Below are 19,119 nucleotides of genomic sequence, written 5' to 3'. Positions count from 1 at the left end.
CGTCCAGAAAGTGACAGAGAGAGCCCGCTGAGCTGTTACAGCGCGCCGGTACTTTGTCTCCGGTGAAGCGTCTCATTTTGGATAATCTTGATATTCAGGGTCTCGCGGCAGAGTTTATAAGCTGAACTCCAGAGCGCAAATCTACGTTTGGTGTACCAAAACCATCGTAAGGTAGAGACACGGTGTCTTACATCTCTGTGTCTTTTTCCTGCCGCCGTGCAGGCCCAGATGGCTGCCTATATTTAGCCTAGTATGATTGTGATTTATGTATGCCTATTATAAAGAAACAAATAGTCTGTAACTTAGAATTTGTCACATACTGTCGGAAAAGAAAGATTTTGCATAGTCAGTTACTTTGTGGAATTTTTTTTTGGCTGTTATGCGGTTTATGAACATTTAATCTACTTGTGGTCGTTTTAAAATAAACATACATTGTCATCTAGAAAACCGATCCTGGTGCGTCAAGCTTGTTTTAACAGATTATTATTATGTATTGCTAATAATGTATAATTTACATTGGCTGCACTATATTTTAGTTTATATGCACGCATTCACACAGATATTTAGATATGTCTACTTTTATCATCGGTGGTTTTTGGAGTTGGCTGTGTAGTAGACCCTATGTTGGGGTATAGTCTGGAGTTGGCTGTGCAGTAGACCCTATGTTGGGATATAGTTTGTATGCACCGTCAGCTCAGCTGTACTTCATGGAGAGGAGGGGCGAGTGAGTTTTTAAAAGGAGACAGAGGTAGAGTGGTCTGCAGAATACAGAGCCTGTGGTAAAAATAGTCAGTAGAATAAAATACAAAATACAACAGAAACAATTATCAAATAAATAAAAGACATAGGTTACCCAAAAGCTAGCCTGAACAAGTGAACAAGTCTTCACTTGTCCCTTAAAACAGTCCACATTCTCAGCAAACCTAATGCTGGTAGGTAGAGCGTCAGAACTTCAGACGAGTGTGTGGCGTGGATAGCAGATTTTGATTGACAGACCTGAGAGACTGGAAAGGGGTGTGTAAGTGAATTATGTTGGCAAGATAATCTGGGGCCTGACCATGTAGAGCCCTATAGGTTATGGTGAGAATTTTCAATTGGATCCTGTAGGTTACAGGAAGCCAGTGAAGGGAGCAGTGTTGTATAAAGTACTAGAAAAACTTTGGTAGATGAGAAAGTTACCTTTTAGAATATTACTTAAGTAAAAGTCTTAAAGTATCTGATATATATATTTTTTTTAAAAGCAAGCGGTTAGAACTTTTATTGTGAACTTTATTGTAGCTTTCTTATAGTAAAGCATAAAGCATATTCAGGGTTCCCATATCTTCTTAATCTCACTCATCAAATCAAAATCACATTCTTTTCTAGGACTTTTCAGGCACAATTCTCTTAAGTTCAAAGAACAAACAGCATATTTTTAGAGCTGACATCAATGTACAGAAACATTTCTTGCAAATATTGCCAAGGGTGTATGACGTTATCTTCACCACTACCCTGTTCACCGCTATCGTCGGGGTGGTCGTCTACGGTAACGGGAGGTCCTCCAGTAGGTGCTCGTGCTTCCATGGCGGTTCCAGTTGTGCGTCCTCCTCCTTTAGCAACAAACAAGCGCTGAAATAGAGCGCGCGGCGTGCGGAATGCAGGAGCAGCAGTGATTCGCCAAACCTCCCTTATTGCAGTCGCACACATTTCTTCGAATTTTATTTTTTAGTAACGAGTGACGAAGATGCTTAGTGGAAATATAACGGAGTAAAAGTATACATTTTATCTAGGAAATGTAGTGGAGTAAAAGTGAAAGTTGACATAAATTTAAATAGCGAAGTACAGATACGTGAAATTTCTACGTAAGTACAGTAACGAAGTATTTGTACTCCGTTACATTACAACACTGGGATGAAGGGAGTAAAGGGGTGATATGTGTGCGCCTGTTTGATCTAGTAAGAAGCCTAGCAGCAGCATTTTGAATGGATTGCAGGCGGTGAAGGACAGATTTATTGAGTGAGGAGAAAAGTGAATTGCTATGGTCAATACAGGAGGAAATGAAGGCATGGATGCATCTCGAGTTCTAACTGAGAGACCACAGCCCTTAATTTGCTAATATTGCGTAAGTGAAAAAAACAGGATTTGGTCAATGATTTGATGTGAATTTCAATGGTTCCTTTGACTGGGCCGGACCACAGATGACAAAGGCCCAATGTTCTGCTTGATCAGAAGAATAGCACTGTCTGGTGCTATGATTAAAACCTAGGTCTTATCTGGTTTCAGCTGCAAAAAGCTTTCAGCCATCCAGTTGTTTATGGCGTCTATGCAATCTAGGAGCCTAGTAAGCTTGGCTGTATCATTTTGCCTAAAAGTAAAATCGAGCTGTATGTCATCTGCATAAAAATGATAAGAAATGTTAAAATTGCGATTAATCTGGCCTAGAGGCAACATATATAAAATGAATAATATTGGGCCCAACACTGAACCCTGTGGAACACCACAAGACAGGTGTTGTAAAATGGTGCTGCGGCTCCTTTAAGAGAGCTCCGTGCATGTGTGAAAAAAAAGAGAGAGGAAGAAGGCAGACGAGAAATGCGACCGGAGCAGAGTTGGTTAAATAAGTTAGCTGAGTTTTGTACACAGTGTATGAGTTCAAAATAAAACTCCAGACTAAAAGCCAAGCTCATTCTTTCGCTCACCAGTAACGGGATTTTAACCCCGACGTTATTTACCTTGTAACGTCGGCCCTGGAGGTAACGAGTCTCCCCTGGTTTCCTGACTACGGTCGGGAAAAGAAGCAATCAGGAAAGGTTAACACTGGCGACCACGAAGGGACTGATAAAAGTACAACAAGAGCAGCAGTAGTGAGCATACACTGAAAATAACCGGTGAGATAAACCGGAGGAGTTAGCATAACCGTGCCTGCTTCTCTTACACTGATGAGAAGATAGCCAAGATGGCAGCCTCCAGTCAGCGTCTTGCGGCTGAAAGTAAACACATGTTCAGGGAAATGACCAGCCACTCCAACCCTTCCATGTCACTGACTGCCGTGGATGAAGTGGAAATAAAAACCGAATATTCAACCAAAAATAGAAGACAAAATAACCCATTCTTTCTTGAGGAAGAGACTGATACATTAACACAGAATGCAAGTGAAATAAGCTATTTCCCCATTCAGCCATTGAAGTTATCAGACACTAATCCATTCAAAAATGATGTGTTAAGAGACTGTGGGACAGACGGCGCTGCAGAGACCCATGCTCACATCGCGGCATACGGATGAAGTTTGTAGGCAGCCGGCAGTGCCATTAGCAGCCACTGTTGCAATGCCCAGTACAAACCCCTTTGGCTCTGCTCACCCAGGGAGGTTCATTCATAGCACTCCTGTCTCCTGTCATCCCCCAAACCTTTCAGGCTCACAGTGGCACACACCTGGCTGTAATGCACTCAAAGACATTGACCCTGGTGATACATTGCAGCAAAATGATAATCCAGGAATACGGATTGGCCCCCTCTCCCCAACGGTGAAACAGCGTAAATCACGTGTTTGTCGGCCCCATCCTACACGTCAGCCTTCATCTGAGAGTGAGGATGACTACGATTACAGAGAAAGAGTCCCCACTCTGCGTCCTGGCCAGTATGATGGCACCACACCGTGGAAGGAGTTCCTACACCGATTTGAGAGCTGTGCCAAGGCAAATAACTGGACTGAAAAGAATCCAATTAAAGTTTTGCCTGGTTGGTGCAGCAGGGGCAATCGTCCACAGGAATCCACGGTCACATCAGTGGGACTACAGCCGCCTGGTGGAGGAAGTCGAAACTGCTTATGGCCCCTCTTCAGAGCATGCTGCTGCAGTGGCTATTGAACTGAGACAGCGCGTTCGCATGCCAGACGAGGCTCTCCATGAGTTACGAGATGACATATACGGCAAAGTGTCAGTGGCTTACAGCGACAGGACCGAGAAAGAGCAGGATGCCATCGGTGTTGAAATTTTCACTCATGCAATAGGGGATAGAGAGATTGTGCAGAAGTTGTTAGAGAAGCGGCCCCACACACTAGCTCAAGCTTACGACATTTCCCGTCTCTATGAGACCACCAGGCGAGCAGCATCACATGTCACCAGCCTCATGCATTCAGGGCTACACAGCCTGGTAGAGCAGAAACCACGCACTGCTATGGTCAGGGAAGGAGCTGAACATGGGGGGACAGGTGCCGTTGTGACTAACAACAACGCACACTGTGGATTTCAACGCACACCAGCCCCGCGTAAAAACTATAAGGACATTAAATGGGAAGAAATTCGCTGTCACAACTGCTCAGGCATCGGTCACATGAAGAGTAATTGCCCTTCACCAAGGAGGACCACCAGAGGTCAGCCTCCAGCAGCCTCCCATGAGAGCCCAGATCCCACTGTGCTCCACGTTAAAGCGCATAGTCAGGAAATGAGCATTCATCTGACAATTCAGGAACTGGAGATCTGTGCTGTTCTGGATAGTGGGGCGCGGAGGAGTGTTTTGCCCCTGCACCATTATAACGCCATCCACTCAAATGCTCGACCATCACTTCAGCCATCGACTGTAAAGACGCTGCTGGGGGTTGGGCCTGGTGATGTTCCTGTCATTGGGGAGGCGTACATTCCCGTCCAGATCAACAACCGACAGGTGAGCGTGCTTTTCCTGGTGGCTGACATTGCTGGTGAAGAGGCCCTCCTCGGCCATCCATTCCTCGTTCAGGCCCAAGCACGCCTTGATTTTGGAAATAGCCGCATCGTACTGTTTGGGGAAGAGGTGCCATATTTCCACGCCATGAGCAGACCAAGGACGCACGCGGTGAGAGTCGCCCGGACTGTGGTGGTCGAGGCTGGATTGGAGTATGTTATAAGAGGTAACACCCATATTAAAGAACACCTACAAGGGGAAGTGATGCTGTAATCCTGGGAATACAGCTGTAACCATAAAACGGGGAGTTATTGCGGGTTTTCTTCAACCTGCAGAAGCCCTTTAGCCGGCCAACATCACAGCCAAGGCCAGGCAGTCAGAGCACCCTACTGTTCTCCAGCACCTGCACGAGCTCTACAACCAGAGTGCAGCAGAGCTCGACCGAGAGGAGCGGCTCCAGCTAGCCCAGCTGCTGTGCACCTACAGCGGTGTATTCTCAACTGGACCTAGCGATCTTGGCCGCACAAGCCTGGTGCAGCATGACATCATGACACGGCCAGGAGCTGCTGTCAAGCAGCCACCACGTCGAATGGCATGGGAAAAGCAGCAGGATGCTGACCAACAAGTGGAGCAGAGCCTGGAAGCTGGGTGGGCCCGTTGTAGCAACAGCAGCTGGGCTTCACCCATCGTGATGGTGCGTAAAAAGGATGGAACTTACCGTCTCTGTGTGGACTACAGAGCACTTAACGACTGCACAATAAAGGATGCTTATCCGCTGCCCCGTATCCAGGACACACTGGACACCCTCTCCACTGCCAAATGGTTCAGTACGCTGGACCTTGCCTCTGGATACTGGCAAGTTGATCTGACCCCCCGAGCCCGCCGAGCAGCTGCATTCTGCACCAGGAACGGACTGTTTGAATGGAATGTCATGCCGTTTGGATTATGTAACGCTCCAGCTACATTCCAACGGCTGATGGACCATGTGTTGGCTGGCCTGCAGTGGGAGACGTGCCTTGTGTACTTGGACGACATAATTGTACTGGGTCGGGATGTGTCGGAGATGCTTCAGCGTCTTGACCAAGTTTTTGAAAGGTTGCAGCAAGCCAACCTGAAGTTGAAGCCGGCAAAATGCTGCCTCTTCCGCCGTGAAGTGGCCTATCTGGGTCACATAGTTTCAGAACAGGGGGTGGTCACAGACCCCACCAAAGTACAGAAGGTTCAGGAGTGGCCTACACCCACATCAGTCCAGGAGGTCCGTCAATTCATCGGCCTGGCATCATACTACCGACGATTCGTGAAGGATTTTGCCACGGTAGCTGAGCCCCTCCACGCCCTGACCAAGAAATATGCTCGGTTCCAGTGGACGACGGAGTGTCAAGAGGCATTTGACAGACTCAAGCATCTGCTAACCACCGCGCCAGTTCTGGGCTATCCTTTAGACCAGGGACACATGATACTGGACACTGATGCAAGTGACGTTGGCATTGGTGCTGTCCTGTCCCAAGCTCAGCAGGGCAGGGAACGTGTGCTGGCGTACGGGAGCCGCAAATTGTCCAAAACTGAACAGAACTACTGTACCACAAGGCGCGAACTGTTAGCCGTAGTGGAGTTCACATCACATTTTCGACAGTACCTCCTGGGGCGTCCTTTTACGGTGCGTACGGACCATAGCAGTCTCCGTTGGCTGACAAAGATGAAGGAGCCTGAAGGTCAGCTTGCCAGATGGTTGGAGAGACTGGGTGAATACGACTTTGAGATCATCCATCGTCCAGGCCGCTTGCACAACAACGCCGACAGCCTCTCCAGGCAGCCGTGTCGCCAATCCTGCCCATGTAAGCTGCCAGGGCCCCCCCTTTATCCAAAGACTGTCTGCCACCAAGCGGTGCAATGTGAGTTGGACTCTGTCATCAGCCAGGCGAGTCAGAGTCCAGTGGGGGTAGAGGGCCTCGTTAGCCCGGACAATGGAGAGTCCAGTGGGGTAGTAAGTTCGTTAGCCCCGACAATGGAGAGTCCAGTGGGGGTAAATTTCAAACCCAAAGAGAAGATTAATGTGGCTAAGACCAGTGAGGCTGCATTTTTCTGTGGTTGGTCCCCGGAGGAGCTGCAGCAGGCACAGGAAGCTGATTCTGACATTGCACCTATCAGGGCTTGGATGGAGGCTGGTGGAGAGCGGCCCACATGGGTTGCAGTCTCACCATGCAGTCCAGCCACAAAGACATATTGGAGCCAGTGGAGGCGGCTCTACATCCAAAATGGAATCCTTGTCAGGCGGTTCTATTGTCTGGATGACACCCAGTTTTATCCACAAATTGTGCTACCACGTGTCTTCCAACCTGATGTCATGAGGCAGATGCATGATGGACCAATTGGTGGACATTTTGGTGTTGAGCGTACCGTAGCACGGCTTCAAACTCGATTCTACTGGTACCGGATGAGGGAGGATGTCACTCTCTGGTGTCGGACCTGCACCAGCTCTGCGTCCAAAGCCAGACCCCGCAAGACACCGCAGGCCCCTATGGGAACCATCAGGGTAGGAGCCCCCATGGAGCGGGTCGATTTGGATATTATGGGGCCACTGAATGAGACAGAGCGTCACAACAGCTATGTGCTTGTGATACAGGATTACTTCACAAAATGGGTAGAGGCGTTTCCCCTGCCAAATGATAAGGCCGAAAGTGTAGCTGGAGTACTTGCCTCGGAGTGGGTGTGCCGTTATGGAGCACCGCAGACATTGCACAGCGACCAAGGTCGGAATTTCGAATCCCAAGTATTCCAGAAAATGTGCACACTGTTTGGCGTTGAAAAGACATGTACTACACCGTTCCTACCACAGTCTGATGGCCAGGTGGAACGGTTCAATTCCACCTTGCAGAAGATCCTCGCCACAACAGCTGAGCGCTGTCACTGGGACTGGGACCTCATGATTCCTTATGCAGTCATGGCCTACAGAGCAACAAGGCACAGTGCTACTGGTCTCAGCCCCAACTACATGATGTTCGGCAGGGAAGTCAGCGAACCGGTGGACCTGGTAACCGGCCTGCCCCCTGACTCTGACACTGTCCCTACGGCCCCCGAGTATGTCCAGCACCTGCGTGAACGGTTGGAGCTGGCACATCAGATCGCCAGGGATGCGCTCGGCGAGTCTGCGGAACGTGCAAAGAGACAGTATGACAAGAACTGTTGCCGCACGCAATATCAAGTCGGAGATACTGTGTGGTATCTCATCAAGGGTACAAGGAAAGTAAAAAATAAAGTCAGGAAGTTCCTCCCATCATATGAGGGGCCATTCTTCATCCTAGGGCAGCTGGATGACCTAGTCTATCGCATTCAAAAAGGGCCAAAGACCAAAGCGAAAGTGGTTCATCATGACCAGTTGAAACCTTATTGCAGCCGTGACTCACTGGACAACTCTTGGGCAAAGGAGCTTGCTCAAGGCTGGACACCTGTGGAGGTGTCACCCCCAGCCTTGGACACAGATACTGCAGACCCAGACCTCGTCGGACTGTTCTCCAGGACGAACGTGGAGGAGACTTCTTGTAGCATCCTGAACCAAGCAGGGGACACACAGGCTGCGGTAACCCCACTGTCCCCCACCCGTCATTCCGCTGAGGACCCTCAGGATAGTGGGGGTGGCGGAATGGAACCACCTCAACAGGTTCGTCGTTCTCAAAGGCCAAGTCGTCAACAAAGACCCCCAGCCAGGTTTGGAGAGTGGGTGTCTCACTAAGTTCATTGGACTCATGGACAATTCAAAAGTCAGGATAACTTTTCAGTTTAAAAAAAAGTTTTAAGAGGGTGAAATGTTTATATTGTTTGTAGCTAACAGTTGTTTTTTTTTACATGTGTTCATGCTAAAAAAAAAACCCTTGGAGTTATTGGGTCCATCCAGTTATTTTTTTTATTATTTAGATGCTTCGGTCGCCTATATTATTTAGGTTACCTTGTGACTTGTGTAATATGCATGCCCTACCACAACATGCTTACGCCGCAAGAAGGATTGCCTCTGTCCATTGAGAAACGCCACCAGTGACTATTGCCCCGTAGTAATGGACTGTGAAATACTGATTAGGCCTATACTGACCCTCTGAGGTGGACTTATTGCAAACGAGGGCTGTATACCTGTTACAGAAAGTTGTTATTTTACTGGAGTGGAATTAAGTTGTAATATCCATCCAGAGTGGGGGTAGTGTTGTAAAATGGTGCTGCGGCTCCTTTAAGAGAGCTCCGTGCATGTGTGAAAAAAAAGAGAGAGGAAGAAGGCAGACGAGAAATGCGACCGGAGCAGAGTTGGTTAAATAAGTTAGCTGAGTTTTGTACACAGTGTATGAGTTCAAAATAAAACTCCAGACTAAAAGCCAAGCTCATTCTTTCGCTCACCAGTAACGGGATTTTAACCCCGACGTTATTTACCTTGTAACGTCGGCCCTGGAGGTAACGAGTCTCCCCTGGTTTCCTGACTACGGTCGGGAAAAGAAGCAATCAGGAAAGGTTAACACAGGGGAGATGATGCAGAATGGCAATCCCCAATAGAGACATCAAAAGTTCTATCTGAGAGATAGGATGCAAACCAGTCCAAGGCCACACCTGATATGCCCACCCATTCATGTAATCTCTTAATCATGATATGGTGGTCGACTGTATCGAAGGCAGAACTGAGGTCTAAAAGTACTAACAGTGAGCATAGACCTACATCTGAGGCCATCTCAAGGTCATTATGGACTCTCACCAGGGCCGTCTCAGTGGAATGTCCCTTCCTATAGCCTGACTGAAATTTGTCATATATCTCCAAATTCTCTAAAACAGCTGTAAGTTGATTAGCCACAGCCTTTTCGAGAATTTTGGACAACAATGGCAGCTTTGAAATGGGGCGATAGTTTTTTAACACTGTTGGGTCCAAATTAGGCTTCTTTAATATAGGTTGGATAGTGGCATGTTTAAAATAGGACTGGGCACAACCTGTGGCCAATGAGGAGTTGACAATAGCCACTATACTAAGGCCAATGGCAGGAAGTGCTTTTGAAAATAATGAGGGTGGCATTATATCCAGTTGACAAAAGGACATTTTCATTTTCTTGGTCAGGTTTAGCAACTCCTGGAGGCTGATTGGTTGGAAAGATTCAATGGTAATAGGCCTAGGTGAAGAAAGGCAGTCTACTTGAAGGTGTGGCCCAGGCTGAATATTTGATCTAATAGACTCTACCTTATCAATAAAAAATGACAGCAGCCTATTACTGTCATCTTGCGAGCATATTGTTGTCACAATGGCAGGAGGAGAGACAATATTATTTATAGTAGCAAATAAAACCTTGGGGTTTCTCTTGGAAGAAGAGATTAAATTAGAAAAATAGGCCGACCTGGAATTCTTAACTAAATTATTAAAATCCTGCATGAGCTCCTTAAGATACATACGGTGTACTTCAAGCCCAGTGGATTTCGACAGGCGTTCAGTCCTACGGCACCTCCTCCTTAGACAACGCACATCGTCCGTCATCCAAGGCGAGGAGTTACAGATGGGCTTAGATTTAAACTTTAAAGGAGCCACTTCATCCAACACAATAGAGCAGAGGTCATTAAAAGATTGCATTAAGAGCTCAACATCATTATTACCCATAGAATTAAAATCACAGCCAAACCAGGAGATAAACTGCTCAACAGTTGTTTGAGTAATGATGCACCGACATGTCAAACGTTTCCGGCAGGGGGGGATCAGCAATGGTAGAGAGATTAAAAAAAGATACACTTGTGGTCACTAATAAACATATCCTCACAGCATATAGAATTAACCTCCAGACCTAGTATGAAAACAAGGTCTAATGTATGACCACCAGCATGTGTGCCCGTAAACATGCTGCTTTAGATTGTGTGAGTCAGTAATACTAAGAAAATCTTTTGCAGCATGATTATCGGCAACATCAGCGTGCAGGTTAAAATCCCCAACCATTAATAACTTTTCAAATTTAATAACAGATGACATAAAGTCTGCGAACTCCGATAAAAACTGCCCAGCAGGACCAGGGGGGCGATAAATATCCGACCAACTCTAGTGATTTGCAATTCAAAAGAGGAGAAGGTTTCCACGCTCACCAGCTGAAAGGGATAGATATTTCTCCATACTATGGCAAGTCCTCCACCGCAGCCAGACAGACGCGGGGATCCGATAAACGAGCAGTCAACAGGACACAGCTCCTTTAGATGAATAAACTCCGAATTACGTTGCCAGTTTTCTGTCAGAAATAAAACGTCCAAGTTTTGACTTACAAACAGGTCATTCAGAACATACGCCTTGTTCGCCACAGAGCGGGCATTTAACAAGCACATATTCACAGATGTGATAACTGAATCTTCACAGGTAGAAGAGGATGTGCACTCGATAATGCTGAGCGTAGGCAAGCCAAGACGATCCCGGCCAAAGTGTAGGGGAGGTGGATCCCTGTTCAGCAATCCACCGGGCGCATCCGGAAACACTGCCCGCAGGTAGGATGATCTGGCGGGGCTCCGTGACCAGGCAACGCCTGGTTGGTAGAGAGATATAAGGTTACGATCCAAGAGCAGACAGTCCATCCAGTTTCCAGCATGGTGATGTTTCCATAAGCGGCGATGTTTAACCTGGAGGCCCGCTCTAGTCCCTCGCCTCCTCCGTTTACCACGCTTCTTGGGCGGGTGCGCAAGATTCCTTCTCCAGTCACGATGCAGCAACCCACTGCTGCTGGGTCTAATGTTAGCGGTCTGCTGACCCACTGCCAATGGGTCTAAAATTATAGGTCTGCTGACCCGTTGGCGCTGGGTCTAACTGTTCCTCCTTATTCCCTCCGGCAACGTCACCTGAGCTGCGTCAGGAGGCTCTCCTGGCTCTCCTGGATGTCTTCATGGATCTGAACTGGTGATATCTTTACTTCTAACAGTACTCTCTTCTTCCTATTCTTAGGTACACCTAGGTCGTCGTGACCCAGCCAATAACTACTAATGTACATGCTAGTCAACGCATGGTGTACTTCAAATGATTTCACTTTATTTCATCCTGGAGGGTACTCAGCATGTCTTTGTGTACTACACCGGTCATATTAAACCATTATATTTCTTTAGTTTATTAGCTTTACCATGGCCTAATTAGTGGCATAGGAGACAATACACATTTTGGTATCACGCATCATATTACCTTGGAACATAGCAATGCACAAGTGAGTTTTTATAGTTTTATACAGATCATAATATGTCCATCTCAGCTTTGCTTCAAAGAGAAAACTCCTCCGCTCTCTGACAGGAAACACCTTGCTAGGCTAACTTCCCTATGCTACCTCCATCACATCTGCCTTGTACTCTTAAGAAACGCTTGAAATTTCATGCTTTTTGGTTGTCATACCCAAATTAAAAGTGGTACAGCTCCCATATACTTTGACACTCTGGGGTGTGCCTGACATCATTGGAAAGGAAACACTCAGGGCTAGATTTATCAAGCCGTTTGCGCCTGTTTCCAGGCGTTAATTGGTCGCAAAGACGGACGTAACCGATGCGGGCTATTTACAAACAGGGCGCACTTGGGTAAAATGGCAGATTGTCTGCCACATGAGCGAGAAGAGACAAGTTGCGCTTTCAATATGCGTTCGTGGGAGGGTCGTGGGGAAAGTGGGAGTTCCTCCCAAAAAGGTGGGAGGATAAGCCAGTGCGCCCCTAATTATATAATTCGTGGTATTTACAAAGACTGTCAGTAAGAGCGCGCCTCTATTCTGCGGGGAAATTCTCCGCCTCTTAAAAGCAGGTCTAAACCAGCCGCAGTCGAGTTTCCTCGTAGACCTTTATGCCGCTGGTGAAATGGCACCAGTAATTTGAGCAAGACGAAGACATAGGCGAGGCTGAAAATATTTTTAAACACAAGAATCACACTTTGTCAGTGAACACAACATCATTTAGCGTTACAGACCAAGCAGCCATGCAATATTAGAGTTACTGGAAGAAATCAAAGATGAAATTGAATCTCCCACTCAGCGTTCACATCCCATTCCAGCAGTTGTTAAACTCCTCGCTACATTACAAATATTGGCATCAGGATCATTTCAAACAGTCATAGCATCAGCAGTGGGAATATCTCAGTCTGCACCCAGCCGTATCATAGCACAAGTACCGCTTTGCTACAGCGCAATTTACGGTATGGTGGGCGGAGAAAGACGCTGATTGCCTGATGGGTGTCAGGGTTGATAAATACTACGCAAACTGTGGAAGCATAGCGTGTGCTATTACCGAACTCACATAAACGGACGCAGCGCAAACTGCGCTAGTGTTAGTAAATCTAGCCCTCAATTTTTTGTTACAAGTGTCAGGGTGATTCTGAGGCCTTACTGACAGGGTCAAATTGGGTATCAATCGAATTGTCTGCTCATTCGCTAAAAAGGTAGACGGGTCTTGTAGCATTTATATCTAACTGGTCTGAGCAAATGTCGATCGTCTGCACGTGGGCCTGACATGGTGTCAGAGGCATCCTCGCTTTCCATTGGGGATATCACAGGCAAACCTGGACGGATTCGCTCATACCAGGTATCTATGGAAACCTTAGGCCCTAGAGAGTACAGTGACGCCCACATCGAGGATGTAGAAACCTGGGGAGAGAAGTGAGCGGTGATAGAAATGTGGAAATGAAAAACTGTTTTGCGTTTTTTCCGTTGTGATTCGGCCAGAAACTTCAACATTGTGAGGCGAACAGATCGTTTTGGATATAACGGCTTGGATATTACATTTCCTTGGACTCTTGGGGATTTATGAAAAACAAGTTTTGGGCAAAATACCCCTTTTTGGCTGAAAGGACAAGGAAAAAGGGTATGCATGCCCTCTCGACTGTAGACACCAGCTGGGCAGTTTACAGCTGAATTGTTTTATTTTCTGTTAGGCCGGTTACACACTCCACGGGTCGCGCAAGCGTGTCAGCCGCGTGGCGTGTCCGTTTATATTTCAGCTCCCAACAGGTTAGAGCTTACATACCGGCATGAGACGCGTGCCTGCTAGAAATAGAACCGACGCCTATTTTTCACGTTAGACGCGAGCGTGTTGGAAGCGTTTCCAGGCAAAATAGAATAGGAAAATATGTTTATATGTCATTTAGACACGAATGCATTAATAAATGACATCTTGATGTTTGACATCAATGTAGATATAAATGTAATAAAAAATTTCAGAGACAATATTTTCAAATGTTGCATCGGTCATAGAGAACGAAATATTCTGTAACATATTTTGCAGTCAATACTGCCGACGTTGTCAAATGTCAAATCAGTAGGCTACGATATATAAAGGGTAGGATAGGCTACGATATATGAAGGGTAGGATAGGCTACGATATATAAAGGGTAGGATAGGCTACGATATATAAAGGGTAGGATAGGCTACGATAACAACGTAGTGTGAGTGACGGTCCAACATCAGATAGGCTGTATAGGCTCTTTACAGCTACACAGACAACCCACTTACCCATTTCTAAGAGTTTGAATCTGTCGGCGCTATGTCCCGAGATCAGCCCTCCCTGTACCTAGCAGCAGGAGCAGCGCCGCGTCAGACACGCTTCTGGTGTGTAGGACACAGAAACATCCACGCAGCTGACACCGGGTGAGACGCAACAGAAACGCCACGCTCGCGAGACGCTTGCAGTGTGTAACCGGCCTTACTTTGTAACAGTTGTGTAACTGCTATAAATCATCTTATGCTTTCTGTGTGGGCTTAATTGAATCATGAGAGGCTAAGCTTTCAATTGGTGTGTCGCATGGCTGTATATTTTGAAGATTTAATGCTTTAAAGTTATAAAAACGCTAATGAGTGGAGGTTACAGCGACATTACAGTGACACCACAGCCAAAAAGTGTGCCGTCCACGGTACAGTGATCCATGAAAAGTTTTAAACTAAAGATAGCTTTCTGGTCCTCCACAGTCCTCTCCATCAGCTTCTGTTTCCATCGGATCAACACATTTATGTCTTTTGACATGAGAACGCCAGGCAAATCTTTTGTTACAAACACTGCAGCTGAATCTTTTCTCTCCTGTGTGGACTGCCATGTGTGACCGTAAACTTCCTCTCGCTGTAAAAGATTTCTTACAGATTGAGCAGCTGAAAGGTTTTTCTCCTGTGTGACTCATCATGTGTCTCTTCAGGGTTCCACTTTCAGCGAAAGCTTTATCACACTCAGAGCAGCTGAAAGGTTTTTCTCCTGTGTGAGTTCTCATGTGTCTCTTCAGGTGTGGCTTGGTGGCAAATCTGTTCCCACATTCAGAGCAGCTGAATATTTTCTTACATCTTGAATCATGTTTCAGAGAGTTTAAAGCTGACTGAGGTTCTCTGGTCTCCTTCCAATCAGCACTGTCATCAGTCTCAGGATCAGAAGAGTCTCCAGTCTGGTCTTCAGTCTCTGGTTGTAAAAGTGGATGTGAGTTCCTGGCTGGTTCTGGTCCACCACAGTCCTCTCCATCAGCTTCTGTTTCCATGTGTTGAGTTTGTCTCTGATGAAGCTGTGAGGACTGAGCTTCCTCTTCATCATCTTCACTCTTCACAGGGACAGGAGTGAATGGGAACTTGGTGATATCAGCCTCCTCCAGCCCTTGAAGCTGCTCTCCCTCCTGACTGCTCCACAGTTCCTCCTGTTCCTCTTTAATGTGTGGGGGGGGGGCTCTGGCTCCTGCTGGTCCACACTGGAGCTACACTCCTGCTGCTCAGGGGGAACCTCTTCTTTAACCACCAACAGCTGCTCAACATCTGCAGGAAACAGAAAAATGTTGCGGAACTGTATCTTATCACCTGGATTGTGATTGTTATAAAGAAATACTGGTTGGTCAGTCAAAAACTGTTGGAAAGGCTGTTGACTGACATATTAGGGCCCTCTTGTGGTGAAATAATGCAACTGTGCTGTTGAGCACAAAGTGGCGCAGTAGGTAATTAAAGTGACTATAAGTAACTTTTTAGTGTTTCTGTAACTGTCATTTTTCATAATATGATCTTAAATGAGCTGTAACAGCAAACGAGACTAACAGTGAAAAGAACGCTATTTTTAGGTAGTTTTTATTAGTGGCGTTGCTTAGGTTAAATTTTTCCCGCGATGTCACAGAATGATTTATGGCAGGTAGTTTACAGCCCCACATATTGTCACTGGACAACTAACAATCACCATTTTGTTGTGTACCCATCAAATGACCATGGCAAACAGTCCAATAGCCTTTCTATCCATTTTATTTCTATGCGAGGACACCATGATGACTCCAGAGACTGTTGATATTCACTCCATGCAGATTTATTTGTTACATTTTAACAAACAAACCGAGCTTCCTCAGACACATCAACTGACCACCGGCAATAGTCAGTCGAATAGACAACTGAATCTAAGTTTCATATGACTCTCTTCTTATACAGCGTTTTGGGCGGTGTCAGTTGGACACATTCACGCCCACAGTTACCTCATGTTACATCTTTAGATGGACCTGAACTGGTGATATCTTTACTTCTAACAGTCCTCTCATCTTCCTTTTCTTAAGTACACCTAGGTCGTTGTGACCCAGACAATAACTACTAACGTACATGCTAGTCAACAGATGGTTTACTTCAAATGATTTCACTTTATTTCATCCTGGAGGGTACTCAGCATGTCCTGGTGTACCACACCGGTGATATCAAACCATTATATTTCTTTACTTCGTTAGCTTTACCATGGCCTAATTAGTGGCATAGGAGACACTATACGTGTCAAAAGACCGTAATCATTTTGGTGTCACTGATCATATTATCTTGGAACATAGCAATGCACAAGTGAGTTTTTATGGTTTCATACAGATCATAATATGTCCATCTCAGCTTTGCTCCAAAGAGAAAACTCCTCCTCTCCCTGACAGGAAACACCTTGCTAGGCTAACTTCCCTATGCTACCTCCATCACATCTCCCTTGTTTAAACTAAAGATAGCTTTCTGATGCTCCACACTCCTCTCCATCAGCTTTTGTCTCCATCTGACCAACACATTTATGTGCTTTGACACGAGAACGCCAGGCAAATCTTTTGTTACAAACACTGCAGCTGAATCTTTTCTCTCCTGTGTGGACTGCCATGTGTGACCGTAAACTTCCTCTATCTGTAAAAGATTTGTTACAGACTGAGCAGCTGAAAGGTTTTTCACCTGTGTGACTCATCATGTGTCTCTTCAGGGTTCCACTTTCAGAGAAAGCTCTACCACACTCAGAGCAGCTGAAAGGTTTTTCTCCTGTGTGACTCATCATGTGTCTCTTCAGGGTTCCACTTTCAGCGAAAGCTTTATCACACTCAGAGCAGCTGAAAGGTTTTTCTCCTGTGTGAGTTCTCATGTGTCTCTTCAGGTGTGGCTTGGTGGCAAATCTGTTCCCACATTCAGAGCAGCTGAATCTTTTCTTACATCTTGAATCATGTTTCAAGATGTTTATACACAGAGTGGATACATTTCCACTCTGTGTAAAAAAATTCTTACAAACTGAGCAACTGAAAGGTTTTTCTCCTGTGTGGATTCTCATGTGTCTGTTCAGGTGTCCACGTTCAGTGAAAGATCTACCACACTCAGAGCAGCTGAAAGGTTTTTCTCCTGTATGTATTCTTATGTGGTTCTTCAGTTTTCCACTTTCGGTGAAAGTTTTATCACACTGAGAGCAGCTGAAATGCTTTTCTCCTGTGTGGATTCTCATGTGTTTCTTGAGATTTGACTTGCGATCAAATCTTTTACCACACTCAAAGCAGCTGAATGTTTTCTTACACGTTGAATCATGTTTCAGAGAGTTTAAATCTGACTGAGCTTCTCTGGTCTTCTTCCAATCAGCAGTGTCATCAGTCTCAGGTTCAGTAGAGTCTCCATTCTGGTCTTCAGTCTTTGGTTGTAAAAGTGGATGTGAGTTTCTGGCTGGTTCCGGTCCACCACAGTCCTCTCCATAAGCTTCTGTTTCCATGTGTTGAGTTTGTCTCTGATGAAGCTGTGAGGACTGAGCTTCCTCATCATCATCTTCACTCTTCACAGGGACAGGAGTGAATGGGAACTTGATGATATCAGCCTCCTCCAGCCCTTGAAGCTGCTCTCCCTCCTGACTGCTCCACAGTTCCTCCTGTTCCTCTTTAATGTGTGGGAGGGGCTCTGGCTCCTGCTGGTCTACACTGGAGCTACACTCCTGCTGCTCAGGGGGAACCTCTTCTTTAACCACCAACAGCTGCTCAACATCTGCAGGAAACAGGGAAACCCACAGAGAGAGACGTTAACACAGACACAGAGAGACAGCATCAACAGTACAGTCTCTTTTCAAATCTCTTTACGTTTCTGCATTCTAATTTTCAGCCCAACACGTTTTTTAATTCTTATTTAATTTTCTGGTCTGGTTTGAATCCAAACCTGACCTTAAAGAACAGGGACTACTTTGGGTCTATAGATAAACATCTGAGCGGTGTAGAAATATATTGGGTTCAGAATAAGAATGTCCTGTAGCCTGGGATGGCTTCGCTGTCTCCTCCTGTCTGGCATGTGTAAGATAAGACGGGTTCAAATTTAGTGGAGCAAAAGTGCTCCTCATTTGTTTAATAAACAATTGGAACAGAATGCACCTAATAAAATCTCTTAAAGGAACAGACAATCTCTAGCGCGCAACTGCTCTATCTTCTCGGAGACAGAAAGTCTGAGTGATATCCAACCAAGTGGCAGCCCACACGCAATGGCGGAAGGAGGAACCTGAAGATGAATAAAAGAAAAGGGAAAAGGAAGGTCCGGGGTCAGACCCGGAAAGACTTTGTTGGTGGTTAGGGAGAGAAAGTCTCGAAGGAGCGGCTGATCCATATGCATATGAAAGATCTGTTTGCAATATCATTTTACTAAAGATTGTTATAGTTTAACTGAACGAATCCTGAGTATTCATTTCTTGGTCTGCCTTTCAACGAACACAATAAGTAAAGGGGAAAGTGACCGGTGGTTCTTAAAAGACTCTGGCCTTCTGAGCCAGAGTAGAATCGGTCGCTTTTTTTCCTACAGCGGACAAATATGAAATGCGGAGTGCCTCTTCTGTTTAACATCTACATGCTTCCACTGGCTCAGATAACAGAAGTTGCACTGATTATTTGTCTATAAGCGTTAACGTTTGCTGTGTGATCAAATCAACACAGAGTAACATGACTTATCAAACCTGACAGAGGTTCTCCGCTCTCCTTCAAAACGTCACAATTACCTTCTGTTTCCATGTCTTGAGTTTGTCTCTGATGAAGCTGTGAGGACTGAGCTTCCTCTTCATCATCTTCACTCTTCACAGGGACAGGAGTGAATGGGAACTTGATGATATCAGCCTCCTCCAGCCCTTGAAGCTGCTCTCCCTCCTGACTGCTCCACAGTTCCTCCTGTTCCTCTTTAATGTGTTGGGGGGGCTCTGGCTCCTGCTGGTCCACACTGGAGCTACACTCCTGCTGCTCAGGAGGAACCTCTTCTTTAACCACCAACTCCTGCTGCTCCTCTTCACCAATAATCA

At 46.0% G+C, this 19,119-nt stretch overlaps 1 protein-coding gene across 1 annotated transcript; it reads right to left on the bottom strand.

Annotated features, from left to right (window-relative positions):
• Positions 1–15,318: 15,318 nt before the first annotated feature.
• On the bottom strand, positions 15,319–17,637 carry LOC120571056 (gastrula zinc finger protein XlCGF8.2DB-like; the record flags this gene model as incomplete). Its single annotated transcript, XM_039819758.1, has 2 exons — positions 16,776–17,637; positions 15,319–15,368 (listed from the first exon to the last, which is right to left on the bottom strand). Coding segments are annotated over exons 1-2 (843 nt in total), but the record flags the coding sequence as incomplete, so codon positions are not given.
• Between the last annotated feature and the right edge of the window lie 1,482 nt (positions 17,638–19,119).

This window comes from Perca fluviatilis, chromosome 13, assembly GCF_010015445.1.
Source record: "Perca fluviatilis chromosome 13, GENO_Pfluv_1.0, whole genome shotgun sequence".
Classification (NCBI taxonomy): domain Eukaryota; kingdom Metazoa; phylum Chordata; class Actinopteri; order Perciformes; family Percidae; genus Perca; species Perca fluviatilis.
This window is presented reverse-complemented; position numbering and strand designations above follow the sequence as displayed.